At 51.2% G+C, this 16,389-nt stretch overlaps 6 protein-coding genes across 6 annotated transcripts; 4 read left to right on the forward strand and 2 right to left on the reverse strand.

The window, feature by feature from the left end:
• Positions 1–903: 903 nt before the first annotated feature.
• BKA58DRAFT_380960 (uncharacterized protein) lies at positions 904–3,421 on the reverse strand. Its single transcript, XM_046169954.1, has 5 exons — positions 3,069–3,421; positions 2,899–2,941; positions 2,677–2,835; positions 2,427–2,620; positions 904–2,381 (listed from the first exon to the last, which is right to left on the reverse strand). Exons 1-5 carry the CDS (start codon positions 3,089–3,091, stop codon positions 1,259–1,261), a joined length of 1,542 nt encoding a protein of 513 aa, XP_046028032.1. The 5' UTR covers positions 3,092–3,421; the 3' UTR covers positions 904–1,258.
• A 935-nt stretch (positions 3,422–4,356) lies between these two features.
• On the forward strand, positions 4,357–5,636 carry BKA58DRAFT_438011 (uncharacterized protein; the record flags this gene model as incomplete). Its single annotated transcript, XM_046173548.1, has 2 exons — positions 4,357–4,981; positions 5,047–5,636. The coding sequence occupies 2 exons, from the start codon at positions 4,357–4,359 to the stop codon at positions 5,634–5,636; spliced, it is 1,215 nt and encodes a 404-aa protein (XP_046028033.1).
• Positions 5,637–7,272: 1,636 nt separating this feature from the next.
• On the reverse strand, positions 7,273–10,938 carry BKA58DRAFT_335512 (SNF2 family N-terminal domain-containing protein). The gene is made up of 3 exons (XM_046168243.1): positions 10,638–10,938; positions 7,553–10,589; positions 7,273–7,499 (listed from the first exon to the last, which is right to left on the reverse strand). The coding sequence occupies exons 1-3, from the start codon at positions 10,909–10,911 to the stop codon at positions 7,421–7,423; spliced, it is 3,390 nt and encodes a 1,129-aa protein (XP_046028034.1). The 5' UTR covers positions 10,912–10,938; the 3' UTR covers positions 7,273–7,420.
• A 258-nt stretch (positions 10,939–11,196) lies between these two features.
• On the forward strand, positions 11,197–12,404 carry BKA58DRAFT_438013 (Squalene/phytoene synthase-domain-containing protein; the record flags this gene model as incomplete). The annotated part of the gene is made up of 2 exons (XM_046173549.1): positions 11,197–11,357; positions 11,411–12,404. The coding sequence occupies 2 exons, from the start codon at positions 11,197–11,199 to the stop codon at positions 12,402–12,404; spliced, it is 1,155 nt and encodes a 384-aa protein (XP_046028035.1).
• A 1,401-nt stretch (positions 12,405–13,805) lies between these two features.
• Positions 13,806–14,879, forward strand: BKA58DRAFT_380971 (uncharacterized protein). Its single transcript, XM_046169955.1, has 2 exons — positions 13,806–13,970; positions 14,022–14,879. The coding sequence occupies exons 1-2, from the start codon at positions 13,959–13,961 to the stop codon at positions 14,817–14,819; spliced, it is 810 nt and encodes a 269-aa protein (XP_046028036.1). The 5' UTR covers positions 13,806–13,958; the 3' UTR covers positions 14,820–14,879.
• Positions 14,880–15,123: 244 nt separating this feature from the next.
• Positions 15,124–16,345, forward strand: BKA58DRAFT_380972 (formyltetrahydrofolate deformylase). Its single transcript, XM_046169956.1, has one exon. It carries the CDS (start codon positions 15,197–15,199, stop codon positions 16,277–16,279), a length of 1,083 nt encoding a protein of 360 aa, XP_046028037.1. The 5' UTR covers positions 15,124–15,196; the 3' UTR covers positions 16,280–16,345.
• The last annotated feature ends 44 nt before the right edge of the window (positions 16,346–16,389 follow it).

The raw sequence follows: 16,389 nt of genomic DNA on the forward strand, positions 1-16,389 counted from the left end.
CCACCACACGCGTCGCATGCTCCCCACGCCAGTTGCCATCTCTCAGGCGCGGATCCTCTAGCTTCCGACATCTAGAAGCAGTGATCGCTTGTAATGGTCCCCAATATACGCATCTCCACCAGCGCATCCCATCCGTCCCCGCAGGTCAGCCTGCAGCGGCAATACCATATTGCCGCGTCAGTCGGCGTGAATGACCGACACTACATGCGCATACAACTCGACTTGCGTGCGTGCGTGGTGGTTAGCATCCGAGCGGCACAGTCTAGCGCTGCGGGTGCGAAGGATTATTGATCAAATCTCCGCCTCCGCGTCGTTCTCTAGTCACCAACTTTAAACAGATGATTGAAAGTTACTCCTCCCCAACAATGAGGCTCAGCACCTTCCATCCCTCCGTCTTCTCAATACGGAAGGTACGCAATAGTAAACATGCGCCACCGCTCTTTGTTCCAAATCACCTCAGCGGCTGGCTAAAGGACCATGCAGTAGACCCGCATGCGACTTATGTGAGAAAGCGGCACAGCCTGATGTGAAGAAAAGCATTTTGGGGGCCGTAGCACCAGACATGGGTCGCATATTGGGCATGATCGAAGGCAAGTCAGCCTTCCGTGTTGTTGAGCATGATTGACGTGGCAAGTCGCTACTATCATACCGATCGTGGGATTAGGATTTTGCGACAACGGTCGCTTTCGTGGGGCAGGCCACTCGATGACTGCTAGAACGTGCTTACGCTGGGCACCAAGGGAGGACATATCTGAAGCCATTTGGTGTGGGTAACAAAAAGGAAGGCGGGCGTAAATTGGTCATATCCTGCAAGGGAATGGGCACATTCTTGGCGTGCAAGTATGTTGAAGACAATACACATCATACATCGACCGAATGGTGCACAGATACGACAATTTTCGTTCGTCTTCACGCCACAGGCATCAGCTCACAATGACGTTGCTCAAAGGTTGTGAAGTGATCGGGATTGCAACAACTACGCCGCAATTTATTATTCATTGGCCGTGGATCTCGTTGTACTGCCGGCCATGGTGCGCGGCCAGCAGCCGCTGCTAATGCGGGTACCGTCCCGGCGGTACCACTCAATTGGGATGATGGGATCGACCCGAGGCTATACTGCCGCTAGAAAACTGCAGGTCCATTATGTGCCAACATCGTGATTATGTATAATAGATCGCGCCACACTCGTGTGCTATGGTGTCAGCTGCGAGCTTGCCGGGCCGTGGTGAGAGGTCTGGCCATGAGGCCAAGCTCGGTATTAGTCTTCTCCCGGAACTTGTTCGTCCTCTGCAGCACCCATCTGAACGGCGTACTTCGAGCCTCGTCGCTGGATAGAGTAAGATTGCGATGGCTCGGCGCCGGACGTTGAAGATCCGAATGCCGGAGTCTCCCTCAGGGGTGTTGTTTCTGCCGATGGCTGCTGAGAAGCTGATGATCCTGACCCAGGAACTTGTGCCCGATTTATAACATTTGCGAACAAGTCCCACGAGCTTCCCTGTTCGAGAAAAGACAGAGGCCACTGAACAATGGGCGCCCAGCTCTGGTCAAGGACCTGATGACATGCCTTCGTCACCCGTTGTCCCCAGCCCTCCATGAACCAGTATCGCGTTTCAGCTGCATGGAATATAGTAGCGTAGTACATGAGAATTACAACCGCGCCAGACCTTCGCTGTTGAATAGCTTCCATAAATTCTGGCCCTAACTGCAGAGGCCAAAAGAAAAGGAAACGTAGCTCCCGGTTGTCGACTCGAGCGGGCAACGATATTTGGAAGGCGGGATCGAATAACGAAATGGTAGCGAGATAGAGCTTTCGTTCACCCTCTGACAGATCACTATTCCCTTCAATGAATGCAATTAGTGCTGGTAAGTGATTTTGCAACTCTAGCAGCACGGGCTGCGTTGCAGTGGGTTCCAACGGATCTCTCAATATCGGGCCAAGAAAAGAGTCCCTCACTGCCATCTGAGCCAGCGCGAGAACGTGGCCCATACCTTGCATGAGGTGGAAGGCATTGACGAGACTATCAATGTCGTTGGCAGGTGCAGTAGCGGGTGTCTGAGCCTCGAATCCAGTTGAAGCAAACACACTAAAAGTGAGGAGCGTCGACGTAGCTACGATCGCCGGGGCATCTTCGTCTGTTACGTTTTGAAGCTTCTCTCGAACTCCCCGAATGGCAAGATCCTGATGATGGATACCACAAGCATAGTATGGTTGCCGTTGATCTTGGGGTTGTTGATATGCTTTATGTAGCGCCGCAAAGGCCAAAATTTCATGCATGAAAAAGTCATGCGAGTTGGCTTGTTTGGGAGCCTCAACTCTCCACATATGCCGAATAGTAGGTCGCTGAGACAGGGTATCAAATGCCTCTGTTGTCCAGTGGTGTCTAAACCAGTTGGTAAAGATCCTTGCATTCGTCAAGACGACTTACAAGAGCTCCAAGTCCCGCAGCCATAGTGACGACTGACTCGGTTGATTTCTGTGTATATATCTAGTCAAGAAAGGGTATGCGTCCGACTGCGAGTCGGAAGAATCCTCTTCCGAAATAGTCGAGACGGCCCTCGCTCCGGCTGCGGTCGACGGGTTGCGCGGGTAGGCCACGTGGGCAGACGATGCCGATGAGCCCTGTTACACCAATGAGAAAAAAACGATTATGTTTCATGGCGTTTTATGGGGCATACAGGTATAGATCGTTCGAGCGGTGACTGATTCGTACGTCGTGATGCAGACGATGCGGAAGATGCCGAATGAGCTGACTGGGATGCGCTGGGATCCCATACGACGAGGCTACACGGAACGCCATGGCGGGCGCAGTTGGTACACGGCTTGAGTTCATCACACTGAGCTACTTCAGTATCGAGTCCTCGTAAGCGTGTAATGCTTAGTTAGATGTTGTGTCCTACCTTTACATGGCGGGCTTTACATTGCTGGCAGCCTAGTCTGGACCTAGAGAACGTGATCGGGTCAGAGAGGAGCGAACAGTGGTTTTGGGTTATGAAACGGGGACGCTGTGGCTCGAGGTTACGGGGTTGTGGGTGACGAGTGGTAGGAGTGTGGCGTGATGATTACGGACTTTTTGTGGCCGAGGCGCGGCATTGCAGCGAACTACCGTGACCCGAGACCAAAGCTTTGGGCCTCGACAGTGTGACCAACCGATCAGGCTATCGTCGCAACGGACCGTCTCGCGGTTTCAAGCCGCAGGATGAGGGAACAATGCGAATGCGAAGGTGAGGTACGTGTGGACGATGCTGCCGATGGTGGGTCGGGAGAATCTTCGCGCACAAGGATGATCCCACACTATGCCCAGTTCGCTTCAGACGATGCCGGATCGATCTTGTCGACAGCCGCGGCACAGCTCGCATTCGCTTTCCGGAGTTCGTAACGAGATAGATATAGTCTCCGGCTTGTAGTGCGGTTGTCGTCGACGTCGCAATCCATTGGGTCGTGCGTCATCCGGCTTCTTCCGCCGCCTCAATCATTTCGCGTTCGGATCATAGCGTCATCCTCAAGGCAGGAACATCGAAATCTGACCCTGACTAACGGTGCCATGGTATCATGTCACCCGGTAGGAGTCCTGGAAGCACGAGCCCCGAAATATACGCGAATATCGCTTCATCTACATATCATAAGGGATGTGTTCACACAGCCGATATCATTGTCCAAGACTCAAGACACACGTATGAATCAAGAACTCTGGAGAAAGAGCTTGAGCTAGCGGGTTGATAAAATGCCCAGGCAGAATTCTGCTAGAACGTCAGTATGGTACTTGAACGTATTCTCACCTCCACATCATCCATATGCAAGATGCACAGCAGCTTCCCCGATTGCAACGAATCGCATATTGCTTTTTCTTCTCAGCTCGGAGGGGCAATGGCTTCTCGAAAAAGAACCGCGGCGAATTGACTAATGCCCTGGGCGCCTAACCCCCTGTCAACATCAGCACCGTCAGGGTGGTCTGATCGTTGTTGCACGCGGGCACGAAACGACTCTTTTGAGCACGAACTGGGTGGTTGCTTCTCGAACCATGCCAGTCGCCAACGTCATAGTGCAAAGAGATCTGGCAAACAGATACGAACCCCAACACAGTTGCGGTGCGAATTCTCGGCTTGTTCCTTCCCGGCCTTTCACCCGTATCACCGATAGATGCTATTCCAAGACCGCTCTCTGAACATGGAAGAGATTCACTGCCCCTTTTACGCTCACGGTGGCGTTCAAGCCATGGAGGTGCTCCTAACAGTGTGAAAAAGGCCGCAGTAGCGGGAAGCACAAGGGCTCACCTTTCTAGATAACTTCTAATCATTCAACCCGCTATACAAGTCAGTACATCTTCCAGATATAGCTTCTTCTCTCAGGCCCCGGCAATGGATTCGCATCAATCAGTTGACTCGTTTGCGACGACAACATCGGATACCTCTGTCAAATCGGTTGCAGACATAGTCGATGGAGTCCACAAGCTTGCCATAGAGGAAGAAGACGACTACCAAGTACACGAAGACGAGCTCGTGACCCTTGGAGAGGTTAACTTGTATATCTCAGACGACTCTGGTGCACTCGAGGACCTGGAAAATGCATTTGGATACCATGTAGATATTGCTACTCAGGAGCTTCAGCATGCGCACAGACCAGTCTATACGCGCGCACTACTCGAGCGCGTAAAGTATTGGACTGATCAAATCCGTCAAGAGTTCCCTTTAGCATCTAACCAGCGACTACTCGATCATGTTGATTCTTACGGGCTGAACAAGGAAAAGTGCAGGATCTGGAATCGGAATGGTAACACTAATGCTAACACCACCCAAGTTGAATATCTCTCGCGAGTTGAGATGCATCCTGACTTTCAAAGTCGTTATGGAAATCATTCAGAACAGATCAAGGCTCTTCGATGCTATAACAAAGACCGCGCGCAGGACTGCATCGACACGCCATATACGTTCATAACCCTCGATCGATGCTTTTTGAACGAACGAAAGGATACAGCAAAGATGAGTAGATATTGGAACGATAGACAACACACGAATCATCTCTGGATAGCAAGTGCTTCGAGAAGGCAGCCATCGCGGCGCCGATCAAGAAGATTGTGTATTTTGGGCTGGGACGTGTAAGCCCGGCTTACATGTACGACAGTCTTTTCCAAAACATGGCGGTTTTGAGTATGGCGCTAGATCTGGTCAAGCACTACGAAGCGGCTGGAATAAAACAAGAGAAGATTCAGATCGTTCTCCAAGGCCCTTGGTACGAGGAGACGGACTGGACGCTATTTAGAGAACTTCATCAGACTATGGGCTGCAAGACTAGTACCGACTTGGATTTCGTTCAGGATCCAGACGGTCTTCTCGTCATCGACTCCAGCACGATGGTCGTAGCTCCGCATCTGCCTAAAATGTTCCCTTGGTCTCAGATCATCGCTGATCTCTTCGCGTCGGGGTCAGGACTGGCCGTTATCATTGGAGACTGTCCTGTGACTGAACGCCGTCAGTTCGGCAAGAAGACAACATTTACTTTCCTCGATCGAGGATCACCAACCGTCGCGAGATTTCTGTCAGACAGATATGTGGTGTTCCAGAAAGGTCTCTGGAACGGGGGCGATGGAACATTACTTGCTCTCGGAATGGACGAACATAGCCCATTCTCAATCGACTAGCTTCCGGACATGGACATCGACGTAAGGAAAGAAGACGATGCCCTAACAGGTTGAGAAATCAATACAAAAGACGAGTTGTTTCCCCCTCCTATTAGTCGTGATGCCACACATTCGGCTTTGATACTGTTGCAGGCTCTAATAACTTCCGTACTTCTAAGTGCTGTCTAAAATATTAGCTAGATATTATATAGTCTACCAAATCGAGATCTCCACCCTTTTTCTTATCCACTCTCTTACCTTACCCTTCTACATGCACATTCTCGCTGTCAAAAAAAACCCCCCCGCCAGAATAGTGCACACGATGGAAATCGAATCCGTATCTCTACGAAGGGCCGGATGTCGAGCTGTTGAACGCCACCCGTTGTTGTCCTCGCCTAAACCGTTGAAGGCAAGACTATCAGCCCTTGCTTGTTGCCACGAGGTAAGATCCCAGCGTCGTGACTATCAGACCAAATGCCCCGTGGGTACATCCATAGCGATAAACTAAGTTATGGGATAAATATAGGCACCTTGGAAACAAGAGTACTCGCAAAAGAGAGAGTTTCAACCCAAGACCGTTCCAACGTTGCACTCCGACCCATGCTTTCTCTCACCCGCACTCTCCTCTGCCTCTCCACTTACCTCTACCCTTCCCCCACGAAGCCTCAACATTGCCAAAAAAGATAGGCATAGCGAGACTCGAACTCGCATCTACCTATATACAGATCAGGGCGGCGTTTTCAACTGTGGTTTTCTCCGCTAACTGCAGGACCTGCGGCAGAGCTTGGATTACCGCGGTTCTATTGCTGAGGCGTCTTGACCATTAGACCACATGCCTTAAACATGTTCGATAGCTTGATTCAGAGTAAGAGAAGATACATCAGATCTAGTTGCAGCGCGGTAATAAGAGAAGTGAGGTGTTTGAAGGCGGTTATGCGATCAAACTCCTAGACAGCAAACTACGCCGACAAGGTAATGTCAGCTTTCCATAGCATCCTGAAGCAAAAGCAAACTATTAAAACATCACGAAGAGCAAAAATGATTGGACATGGCAAGACTCGAACCCGCATCTCTCCGCAATACCCAAAGTGGATCCATGGATACGCCCTAGTCGTCTAAGTGAGTATCTTACCCAACAAACGACATGCCCTTGATTGGTGTTGGTAACACATCGAAGGATAGCTAAAGCTATATCAACTGGTAGATAGTAGAACAAACAAAAACATGATGGACATGGCGAGAATCGAACCCGCATTTCTTGTGCCCAACAATTTGCATTGATGGCAGTGGTGACGAAGAATGCCAAAGGTTTTGTATTGGAGGGGAGAGCCAACGAGTTGAATCGATGAAGGGGCCCAACAATTCTCATTGATGGAGAAAGAGGGTGATCTGTGCTCAAGTGTCCTACCATTAGACGACATGCCTGTGAGATGATGTTTGATGTGATGAAAGGTGATGGGAGGAATATGAAGACACCGGTTGCACATGATATTGCGAGAAATGTGTGCGGTGATGCGAAAGCGTGATAACCTGATATGGAAGCGTCTACACGTCATCTTCGTCTGGCGAGGTAGTCGCTGCTGGTTGTAGTCGGCTCGGTTGCGAGGGTATGGGTGCTTTGGGAAGGCACGATGAGGCAGGAGGGCGGAAAAGACAACTCTGGTGAGTCGCCTTTGAGTCTTGCGACGAAGATGCTATAAAGTGCCGATCTATAGTCACATACCGTAGTCATACTAAACAAGGGTATAGTCGCATATAATCACCCACTCACTTCCATGTCGTAGCAGCCATCAAACCACTTACATCTAACTCAGCAACTCCTTGATATCCTCAATCCTCTGCACCCTCTTCTCCTCATCACTCATCATACCCAACGAACTCGCACTGCATCACGTTAGCACTGACCATGCACATATAATCACACTCTATCAACTTACATAAACTTCTTCCTCTCCTGTATCCTAAGCATCTTCTCCTCAATACTCCCCTCCACACAAAACCTCACGACCTTGACCTCCCTCTCCTGACCCATACGGTGCACACGATCGATAGCCTGAGCCTCGACGGCAAAACTCCACCATGGATCCATCATGAAGACTTTGTTTGCACAGGTCAGGTTCAGGCCTACACCACCTGCTCTCAGACTCAGCAGCAGGACGTATGGTTTGGGTGAAGTGGTGAACTCGGTGAGGATCTGGGCGCGCACTTTCTGGCTTATGGAGCCGTCGAAGCGGAGGAAGGGGATGTGGTCGCGGGTTAGAGCTGGTTCGATGAGGTCGAGGAAGGAGGTGAATTGAGAGAAGACGACTGTTTTTGCTCCTTTCTCTTCTTTGCGGGTTTTCTTGAGATGGCCTAAGAGGGCTTGAGTTTTGGCGGAACCGGTAAGGCCGATGCGACGAAGGCTGATGCGTGGTGTTTGTGTAGAGGTAGGTGGTGCATCAGCAGCGCGGAAAGCATGGTCGTTCTCGTCTTCGGGGGCGTGGTCATGACGGACGACTTCGAAGACGTCGCGCGCATTAATGGGTTCGCGACAGTTGAAACAGCGTGGTATCTCGTTTTTGTCGCGCTGATGGGCTATGTAACTTAGTAAGCACTCTTTGCAGGCTGAATGCCAACAGCCGGTGACTGCTTGCTCAATCATGGGTTCTTCGGAGCAGATTGGACATTCGGCCGCAGATTCGTCTTGTATCTGTTTCAAGACATGTGCGCCGAACCTATTGACATCTTGGTCACCCTCGGCAGTGAAACGTTCAATCAATGAGGAGAGATCCATGTCATCCGCCAGTCCATTTGCAAGATCCGATGCTAACGAGGCATCTTCTTCATCGGCGACAAGATTGCGATTGCGTGTCAGGACAGGATGGCAGCACGATTGCCGTAATCGTAAAATCTGCGCGAAGATGGTTGTGTAGGACTTCATCAGTGTGCCGGCTTCTGCATTAGCATTGACCAGACTCTTTGCGCGCAGGAAGATGTGGTCGTACACATCCCGCTCGTCCTGTGACAGCACAATCTTCTCAACTTCGATCGTCCGTGGGGGCAGTGGTACCAAGGCTTCACCATCGGGTGTCTTCATGTCCTTTGTTCGACGAAGCACCAGTGGCTCTAGTACAGTCTGCACCACATTCAAGGCACGTACAAAGTCGCCTGATTCGAACGGCACGGTGATGAATGTCTTCCAGAAAGAGAAGTTCGCCCATGGCTCGACCTTGAGGAAACGAACCAGACTGAATAGATCTTCCAAGCGGTTCACGATGGGTGTTCCTGTAAGCGCCCATCGAAGTTTTGCACTGAGCTCGTAACATGCTTTCGCCGTTTTCGACTGCCGGTTCTTGATGTAGTGCGCTTCGTCGAGGATGATGCGGAAGTATTCGAGCGAGAAGATGCCACCATGCGAGCCACGGTTCCCTTCCTGTGCAACCACCTGGTTGTACTCTGACAAGACTGTGCCGTAGCTCGTTATAATAACGTTGGGCGCATTAGCTCCATTCGATGCACAACATAACTTCTGAAGGTTCACAGCCTTCTCCGAGCCATAATAGAGCATGGCCTTCAGTGTGCCTTCTTTGGACGCCTTTTCGGCTTCGCTGTGCCATTGTGCCAGCAATGACATGGGTGCTATGACGAGTGTAGTGTATGGCGCAGGCTCAACGTTGGCACTGGAGTTTTGCAACCGGGGAAGAGCCTTCCGTGTCGTCAACGCATCCTTGTCAATTTCTGTCCTATGTGTATGGATCAAGCTGAGCATCTCGATAGTCTTACCCAGACCCATCTCGTCAGCGAGTATACCACCAAGGCAGTTCTGCTCTTGTTTCGGAAACTCAAGCGAGAGCTCGCCAGAGTAGGGATTGACGTAGAACATAGTCTGATCTTCGATGGTCGGTATTGGTTGGTTGTCTGCATCTTGAGTCGGCCACTGATATTCCTCCCACAGTGGATGCATCGAGATCTCCTTGTCTTCTATCGACTCATTCTTTTCTTTGCTGGCCATCCAGAAGAGCGCCTGCTTCTGATACTTGCGCAAATCCATGCGGAAGGTGCTCGCTGGCTCCATGGTTGGAGTGTCAAAGTCGAAAGACTGCGCCTTCTTGTATAGTGAATCCAGTTGATCTTGTTCTAGCTCTTCTCCTTCTTCTGCTTCATCGGGTGGCGGGGAGGATGTGGGGTTAGTAGACGTCGCAGGCGTGGAAGATGTTCCGTTCTTCGGCTTCGGCTTATCGCCTTTCTTCTCTTCGCTCTCTGCTGCCTGTAATAGACCTTGGCGCTTGTGTTTCGCTGTCTCTTCATTTTCGCGGGTGGGTTGGAGGTTGATGTTATCGAACAGCTTCACAAGACCAACTTGCCGTAACCGAAGGTCTCGCTCGTCGGACGATTCCTTCTCTTCGAACAGATTGATTTCTCGATTGTTGTCCGGTTTAGCAAATTTACGCTTATCGAATGCTGCGCGAACAAAAAATGCTCGTAGTTGTAGGTATATGGTATCGCCTGTGCGTATCTTGTCAGGTGTGTACACAACCGAGCCGTCGAAAGAGCACACTTTCTGATCGAGTAGCACAGAAACCCAGGCTGCTGAGTCGTTGTCCAACCTGCCAACTTCGGCCCCGCGCTCATTCATGAACCGGACTACAATATCCGGTTTTGAGAGTTTGATGACCTTCTTTGCCTTGTTCAGTTTGGGTTGTGGCTTAGTGCGTTCGATCCGGATCTTTTCGTCGTGCTTCAGCTGGGATCCGCTCTTAGTCGCAAAGCCTACGACACCAAAGGAGCCGATATAGCGCTTGCTGGGCATCTCTCGCAGTATTGTAGGTGTGGAGGTGCCTGAGCCTGGTGTGGACGCATTCGATATTTCGGATTCGGTTCGATTGAGGGTTTTCGCTATCGTCATCTGAATGGGCTGTCGAGCGGATTTAAAGATCGGCGCGGGGGAGGGTGAGGGCATCTTGTTCCATGAGCCGTCCAAATAGAGGTTAATTGCTAGACGTTGTCAGCCATGCAACTACAACTTGATGTTTACAGCCATACCTCGTTGTACATCGCTTCCACTGACGTCTCTCAGCTTCTGCAAGACCGTGGTAGAGAGTTCCCCAACAACGGCCTGGAGCATTCCAACATCGAAACTCCCGAAGTCGGCCTCTTCGTCGTTGCCATTGCTTTCGTCTGGTGTATCTGCGGCGTGTGGTGGCGGCGACGATGGGGGAGGTTCGATGGATTTCGGCTGCGGCTGAGTAGGAGAGGAGTCTTCTATGAAGAATCGGCGCTTTTTCACCGGTCTCTCGTCTGGGTGTGGTGACTCCATGCTGTCGTGTCGTGTGTTGGTGTTGCGCTTCCGTTGCCTGCATGCAATTCGTCCAGTCGCGTCGACGCGCTTTCACGTGGCGACTGCGGGTGATCGACGTAATAGCGTCATACAACCCACCAGTCGCCGTGCACTCTTTGTGCCTTAGACGAGCAATTGCGCCTGCCCCAGATTGCGCAAACACATGCATCTTCTGCGACGATAGACCAGGTTTCTTTCATCTTCCGTTCGATTCCCATGCATCTTCGCTTTGTACAGTAGTTTTCGTCCTCTCAAAAGTTTTCAATGCCACCTCCGAGGCTCCGCATAGCTCCCACCCGGCGCATACATACGTACCCAAGACCACGACGGAGGCAACTCCACACTTCGCCACGACTTCAGAATGCCGCTCGCCCTTCAGAAGATGAGATTGCACGCGCACGTGCGTACTGCGCGAATCTAGTTAGGTAACCTTGCCATGGAGAGGCTCATGCAATCACACACACTGACGGATTGGCAGAACATACGATGCGCCCTCACATGTCCTCCAAACCTTCATCCCACAGTCCTCCCGCGACGCCTACCTCGCGATCCGCGCCTTTAACGTCGATGTCGCCCGCGTCGCCGACACTACGAGCACACCCACAATTGGCATGATGCGCATGCAATTCTGGAGAGACACCGTTACGAAAGCATTAGCTGGTACACCTCCGAAGGAGCCTGTCGCCATATTGTTAGCACAAGCAGCTGAAGATCTGCATGAGCGATCCGGGGGAAAGGCACGGCTGAGCAAGAACTGGTTCCACCGTATCATCAACACGAGGGAACAGTATCTAGGGAACCCACCGTATCCCACGTTGAGCGCACTGGAGAGCTATGCGGAAAACACGTACTCGACCATGTTGTATCTGACGCTTTCAGCGCTGCCCCAGGCCTCGCTCACTACCGACCACATCGCATCGCACATTGGCAAGGCCATGGGCATCGCAGCCGTACTACGAGGCATCCCCCTCATCGCCTTCCCTCCACAACAGCCACTCGGCACAAGCAACTCCATGACCGGGCAATCTGGACCCACGCAAGGCGCCGTACTCCTCCCACTCGACGTAATGGCCGAAGCCAATGTCCGCGAAGAAGACGTCTTCCGACAAGGCGCCTCGGCCCCCGGTCTCCGCGACGCCATCTTCACAGTCGCAACACGCGCGAACGACCACCTCATCACCGCCCGCGAGATGCTGTCTAAGTTGCGATCCGAAGGCACGCTCGGCCACGACTTCGAACACCAGAACGAGGAGGAACACCAGTACAGCGCACAGCAGATGAACACAGGGCAGGAGGCACAACTAGCGGAGGTCGAACAGGCATTCGGTGTCTTTATGCCGAGCATAGCGACACAGTCTTGGCTGGATAGATTACAGGGTGTGGACTTTGACATCTTTGATGCGAATTTGAGGAAGGTCGACTGGAAGCTGCCCATGAAAGCGTATTGGGCGTATAGCCGGCGGAAGATATAATAATATCCAAAGCGAATGAATTAGTCACCGATGTATTTTCCGAAGCTGCAATGTGCTCGGATGATGATACTGATCATCACCAACATACACAATGGCGAAGTACATACTACAAGCCAGGGGCTGGGCCAACGCCATGGGGCACAGGTATGCCATTTTGAATTGTTTCCTCTTTCTGAGGATGAAGTGGAGAGAAGAAGGTCCGGTGGCAGTCCACCTGTTTGTATACCTTTCCAGGACCCTCGTTGCAGACGAGCTGGCAGCCTGATTGGAATCTCGCGAGGATGTCATCGGTCGCTTGTTCTGCGTTTTCGAATTACAACCCAAGTCTCTGCACAGAAGCTCATGTTTCTCGACAGCATGTTTCTGTTAAACGGCTTTCCAATAAGTCTAAAGGAATGTGGGGGTTTTTTTTTCACATTGACTTTTATGTCAGTCGAGGGGCCCCGGCAACACATGCATCGGAGTACTTGGCATTTTGAGGGCCAGGGCATTTCCATCCACAGTATCGGATGCCTCGTTCTCGGAGTAAAAGCCCAACAGGAGCAGGACAGATACTCATTCCAACATGCTCACGGACTTTTTGAGATAAAATGTTGGAAGTTGGCTTGTGGCGGAAGCCCGAGGGCAATGCTCATCGTCCTTATCTGATGTAGTTTTGGAAAGCGAGGGCCGAACACATGAAAGGTTTCATCGCTCGATTTTGGAGCAAGAGAGAAGAAGTGACTTTAGGAGTAAGTAAGTGTATGGGTAGCGAGCTTTAAATATGCCATAGACCGGAGGTGGGGCCACAGCACAGCTTGAGTACCCGTCACATGCTTTTTGGCAATTGATGTTTGAAAACATGTTCTTGCTGCGCAGACAAAACATGGAAAGGTGTGCCGTTCATCTTTGGAGAACCCGAGGCGAAGAACACCATCTAAATATCCAGTGAGCTTTTGATTTTTTGTTGGAAGCGATGATGGAAGATAGGAGGGACAGTGAACTGAAGACTGCGAAGCCTTATATAGAACAGTTAGCATTGCGAGCTACTCCACATGAAGATGTTGCCGGCTGGACGACAACTGCACATCGTAAGATTCCATATGGGGTTTTTTTTGAAAACGCACATCCACATGGTTTTTGGAAATTTTGATGAGGAGACTTTTAAGAGGAAGAGAAGAAGAGAAACGACGCCGATTATATACTCCCCCGTTCCTCGCCGCAACTTCGCGGTGGTGGTAGAGCCCCGGCGTAGTGCGGGTTGGCCGAACATGCGCAGCGATGAAATATCCGCAACTATGATAACCTTGCTTTTGTTCGCAAGTCAGAATCCACACAGGAAGCATGCATCCAGAACGCGTGTAAGATCAAAGTAAACTATTGATTTGGATGAAAGACACGAAAAGCGAAGTTTAGAGCCCCGCCCTTTCGTATCCGATCCGGTTAGTTCAGGCATCCTTCCTGTCATTCATCCGGAGGGCATCATTTCGTAAATCCGTCGCTTTGATAGTAGGATAAATTCACCTTTCGTTCACAGAGTTTGTACCGTATCTGTTGCAGGGACAGTAGTCGACGATGGCGTCAAATGCATGTGCTCTCCGTTGCGACCCCTAACAACCCGCAAGCTAACGACCACAGCCAAAGACACCAATAACCTGGGCGGCATCGTCCAAGGAAGATGTGTCCAAAGTGGGATTTCTGGACCTACCACGCGAACTCCGCGATATGGTCTACGAGTTCGCGTTCCGCATCAAAGGCGCGGTTCTCGTCTACTCGTGCGACCCCTTCGCCGTTCGGCCCGTGACGAAAGCGCTGAACATCCGGCACGGCGGCGAAGGACCGATTGAACCACAGCCGTTGGGCAACAGCCAGATCCCTGTAGCACTTATCAGAACATGTCAACAACTTCGAGCAGAAAGCAGCCCTGTTTTCTTCGGAACCAACGTGCTCTCTTTTTGGGCGCTGGGAAACATCGACGTCGGCCTCGCCAATCGATGCTTGGTGCGGCACATTGTCACTGAAGCAAGTCCTCGCGGCATCTTCGACAAGTCTCTCGAACACGTGAGCTATTGCTGGAAGAGAAGGTTTTGGCCTGAGATATTGCGTAGCAGTGAGGCTATACTGGAGCAGTTCCCAAACCTGGATACGCTGACGTACTCGCTGAAGCCACCGCGCGAGGTGATTTGGAAGCCTGCTTTCTTTGAGGTGGCGAACAAGACCAGAAAACAGCGTGTCGATCTGGTTGCCAGTTGGATGGGTCAGATGTGTTCTTGGGAGAATGAGCGACTGCATCGGATTTTGCATCTTGAAATGGTGCCTTCGCCTGGGCTGTCGAGGGATGATTATGCGGGTTCGCGGTTTGTTCCTGAAGACGAGGACGTGTGGGACTATACTGAGTTCGCAGATGCGTTTGAGCGGATGAAGAGATCAGTGTAATCGGAGGGAAGGAGAGGCAGATCGATCAATTAAAAGCAATATGAACGCCCTAGCCGTGACCACGTTTGCTGAACCACCTTTCGATGCATGATAATGGAAGCAAGGGCATGATCGCACGAGTCTTGCCTTCCCCGCCATCTTGATCCTATCTTATGAGCCGCTGGGGTAATGTGTGCTTTTCTCCACACGATACAAACAGAAAACCTAGAGTTTGGTACAGACGTACACGCGAACTGCTCGCGTCAACTGGTAAGCGACGAGGCTAGATCGCCGGCCGATTCCGGCAACTACACCCAAGCCGCAGGTGTCAAGCACGGCATCAAGAAAACGCCATTCCGCGCTCAGATCTCACAAAAAAAGATCCAATTGTCATAGACATGTTTCTCCGACCAGCGCGCACCTGCACACGGGCACTCCACACATCAACCCGCGCAATCACGGCCCGGCCGTCCATAAACCCACCAAACGACGCTTTCCGAAACCGGCAAAACCTAGTTCCCAAATTTTCGACAAAACAGTCATCATTGCAATTGAGCAGCAGGCGATTCATAGCAACCTCAGTACCCCGACTTCAACAACTCGGCTCCGCAGAACGGATTTCAACATCCAAAATGGCAGGCGACGATCACTACCTCACGCTCTCATGCCCAGATAAGGCAGGCATCGTGTACGCCGTCACGGGCCTACTGGCAAAGGAAAACCTCACGATTCTCGATCTTCAGCAATTCTCCGACCCAGACTCCAAGACTTTCTTCATGCGTGTGCATTTCGGCCATGCAGCAGATGTCTCAGCGCTACAAGAAAGCATGAGGAAGCTCGCTTCCGAAATGAGCATGACATACCAGATCCAACGCGTAGACTCCAAGCCCAAAGTCCTCATTATGGTGTCAAAGATTGGACACTGCCTCAACGACCTCTTGTTCCGCGTCAAGTCTGGCCAACTCAAAGTCGAGGTTCCAATCATTGTGTCCAACCACCCCGAGTTCGCGGAGCTGGCAAAGAACAACGGCATTGAATTCCACCACCTTCCTGTGACCAAGGACACCAAGGAGAAGCAGGAGACGCAGATTCTGGATCTCATCAAGCAACACAACATCGACCTTGTTGTTTTGGCGCGCTACATGCAAGTCCTCTCACCGCGCTTGTGCACGGAGATGTCGGGAAAGATTATAAATATTCATCACTCTTTCTTGCCTTCGTTCAAGGGCGCGAAACCATACCACCAGGCCTACGAGCGTGGTGTTAAGATTATCGGTGCGACCGCGCATTTCGTTACTGCGGATCTGGACGAGGGACCAATCATTGAACAGCGCGTTGCGAGGGTCGACCATGCGTTGAGTCCCAAGGAGTTGGTGGAGGAGGGTAGTAATGTCGAGAGCCAGGTTCTGGCTGCGGCGGTCAAATGGTGGAGCGAGAAGAGGGTGTTTTTGAACGGTCAAAAGACCGTTGTGTTCAACTAGAGTGTGCCATTAAGAGTCGACGAAAAGCAATGTAAATACAAACATATGTGTGATGAGAAGTCCTGAAGTTTATTGGATCTATTGATTTTTTACTGTTGCGATGGCACAAA

This window comes from Alternaria rosae (genome assembly GCF_020736505.1).
Source record: "Alternaria rosae strain MPI-PUGE-AT-0040 chromosome Unknown BKA58scaffold_3, whole genome shotgun sequence".
NCBI lineage: Eukaryota > Fungi > Ascomycota > Dothideomycetes > Pleosporales > Pleosporaceae > Alternaria > Alternaria rosae.

Coding starts and splice junctions, on each gene's coding strand:
- BKA58DRAFT_380972 (XM_046169956.1), top strand. CDS start 15,197: ATGTTTCTCCGACCAGCGCGCACCTGCACACGGGCACTCCACACATCA.
- BKA58DRAFT_380960 (XM_046169954.1), bottom strand. CDS start 3,091: ATGCCGCGCCTCGGCCACAAAAA. Junction 2,942..3,068: donor CCGCGCCTCGGCCACAAAAA/GTCCGTAATCAT, acceptor CACGTTCTCTAG/GTCCAGACTAGGCTGCCAGC. Junction 2,836..2,898: donor GTAAAGCCCGCCATGTAAAG/GTAGGACACAAC, acceptor GAAGTAGCTCAG/TGTGATGAACTCAAGCCGTG.
- BKA58DRAFT_335512 (XM_046168243.1), bottom strand. CDS start 10,911: ATGGAGTCACCACACCCAGACGAGAGACCGGTGAAAAAGCGCCGATTC. Junction 10,590..10,637: donor TGGAAGCGATGTACAACGAG/GTATGGCTGTAA, acceptor GACAACGTCTAG/CAATTAACCTCTATTTGGAC. Junction 7,500..7,552: donor CAGGAGAGGAAGAAGTTTAT/GTAAGTTGATAG, acceptor AACGTGATGCAG/TGCGAGTTCGTTGGGTATGA.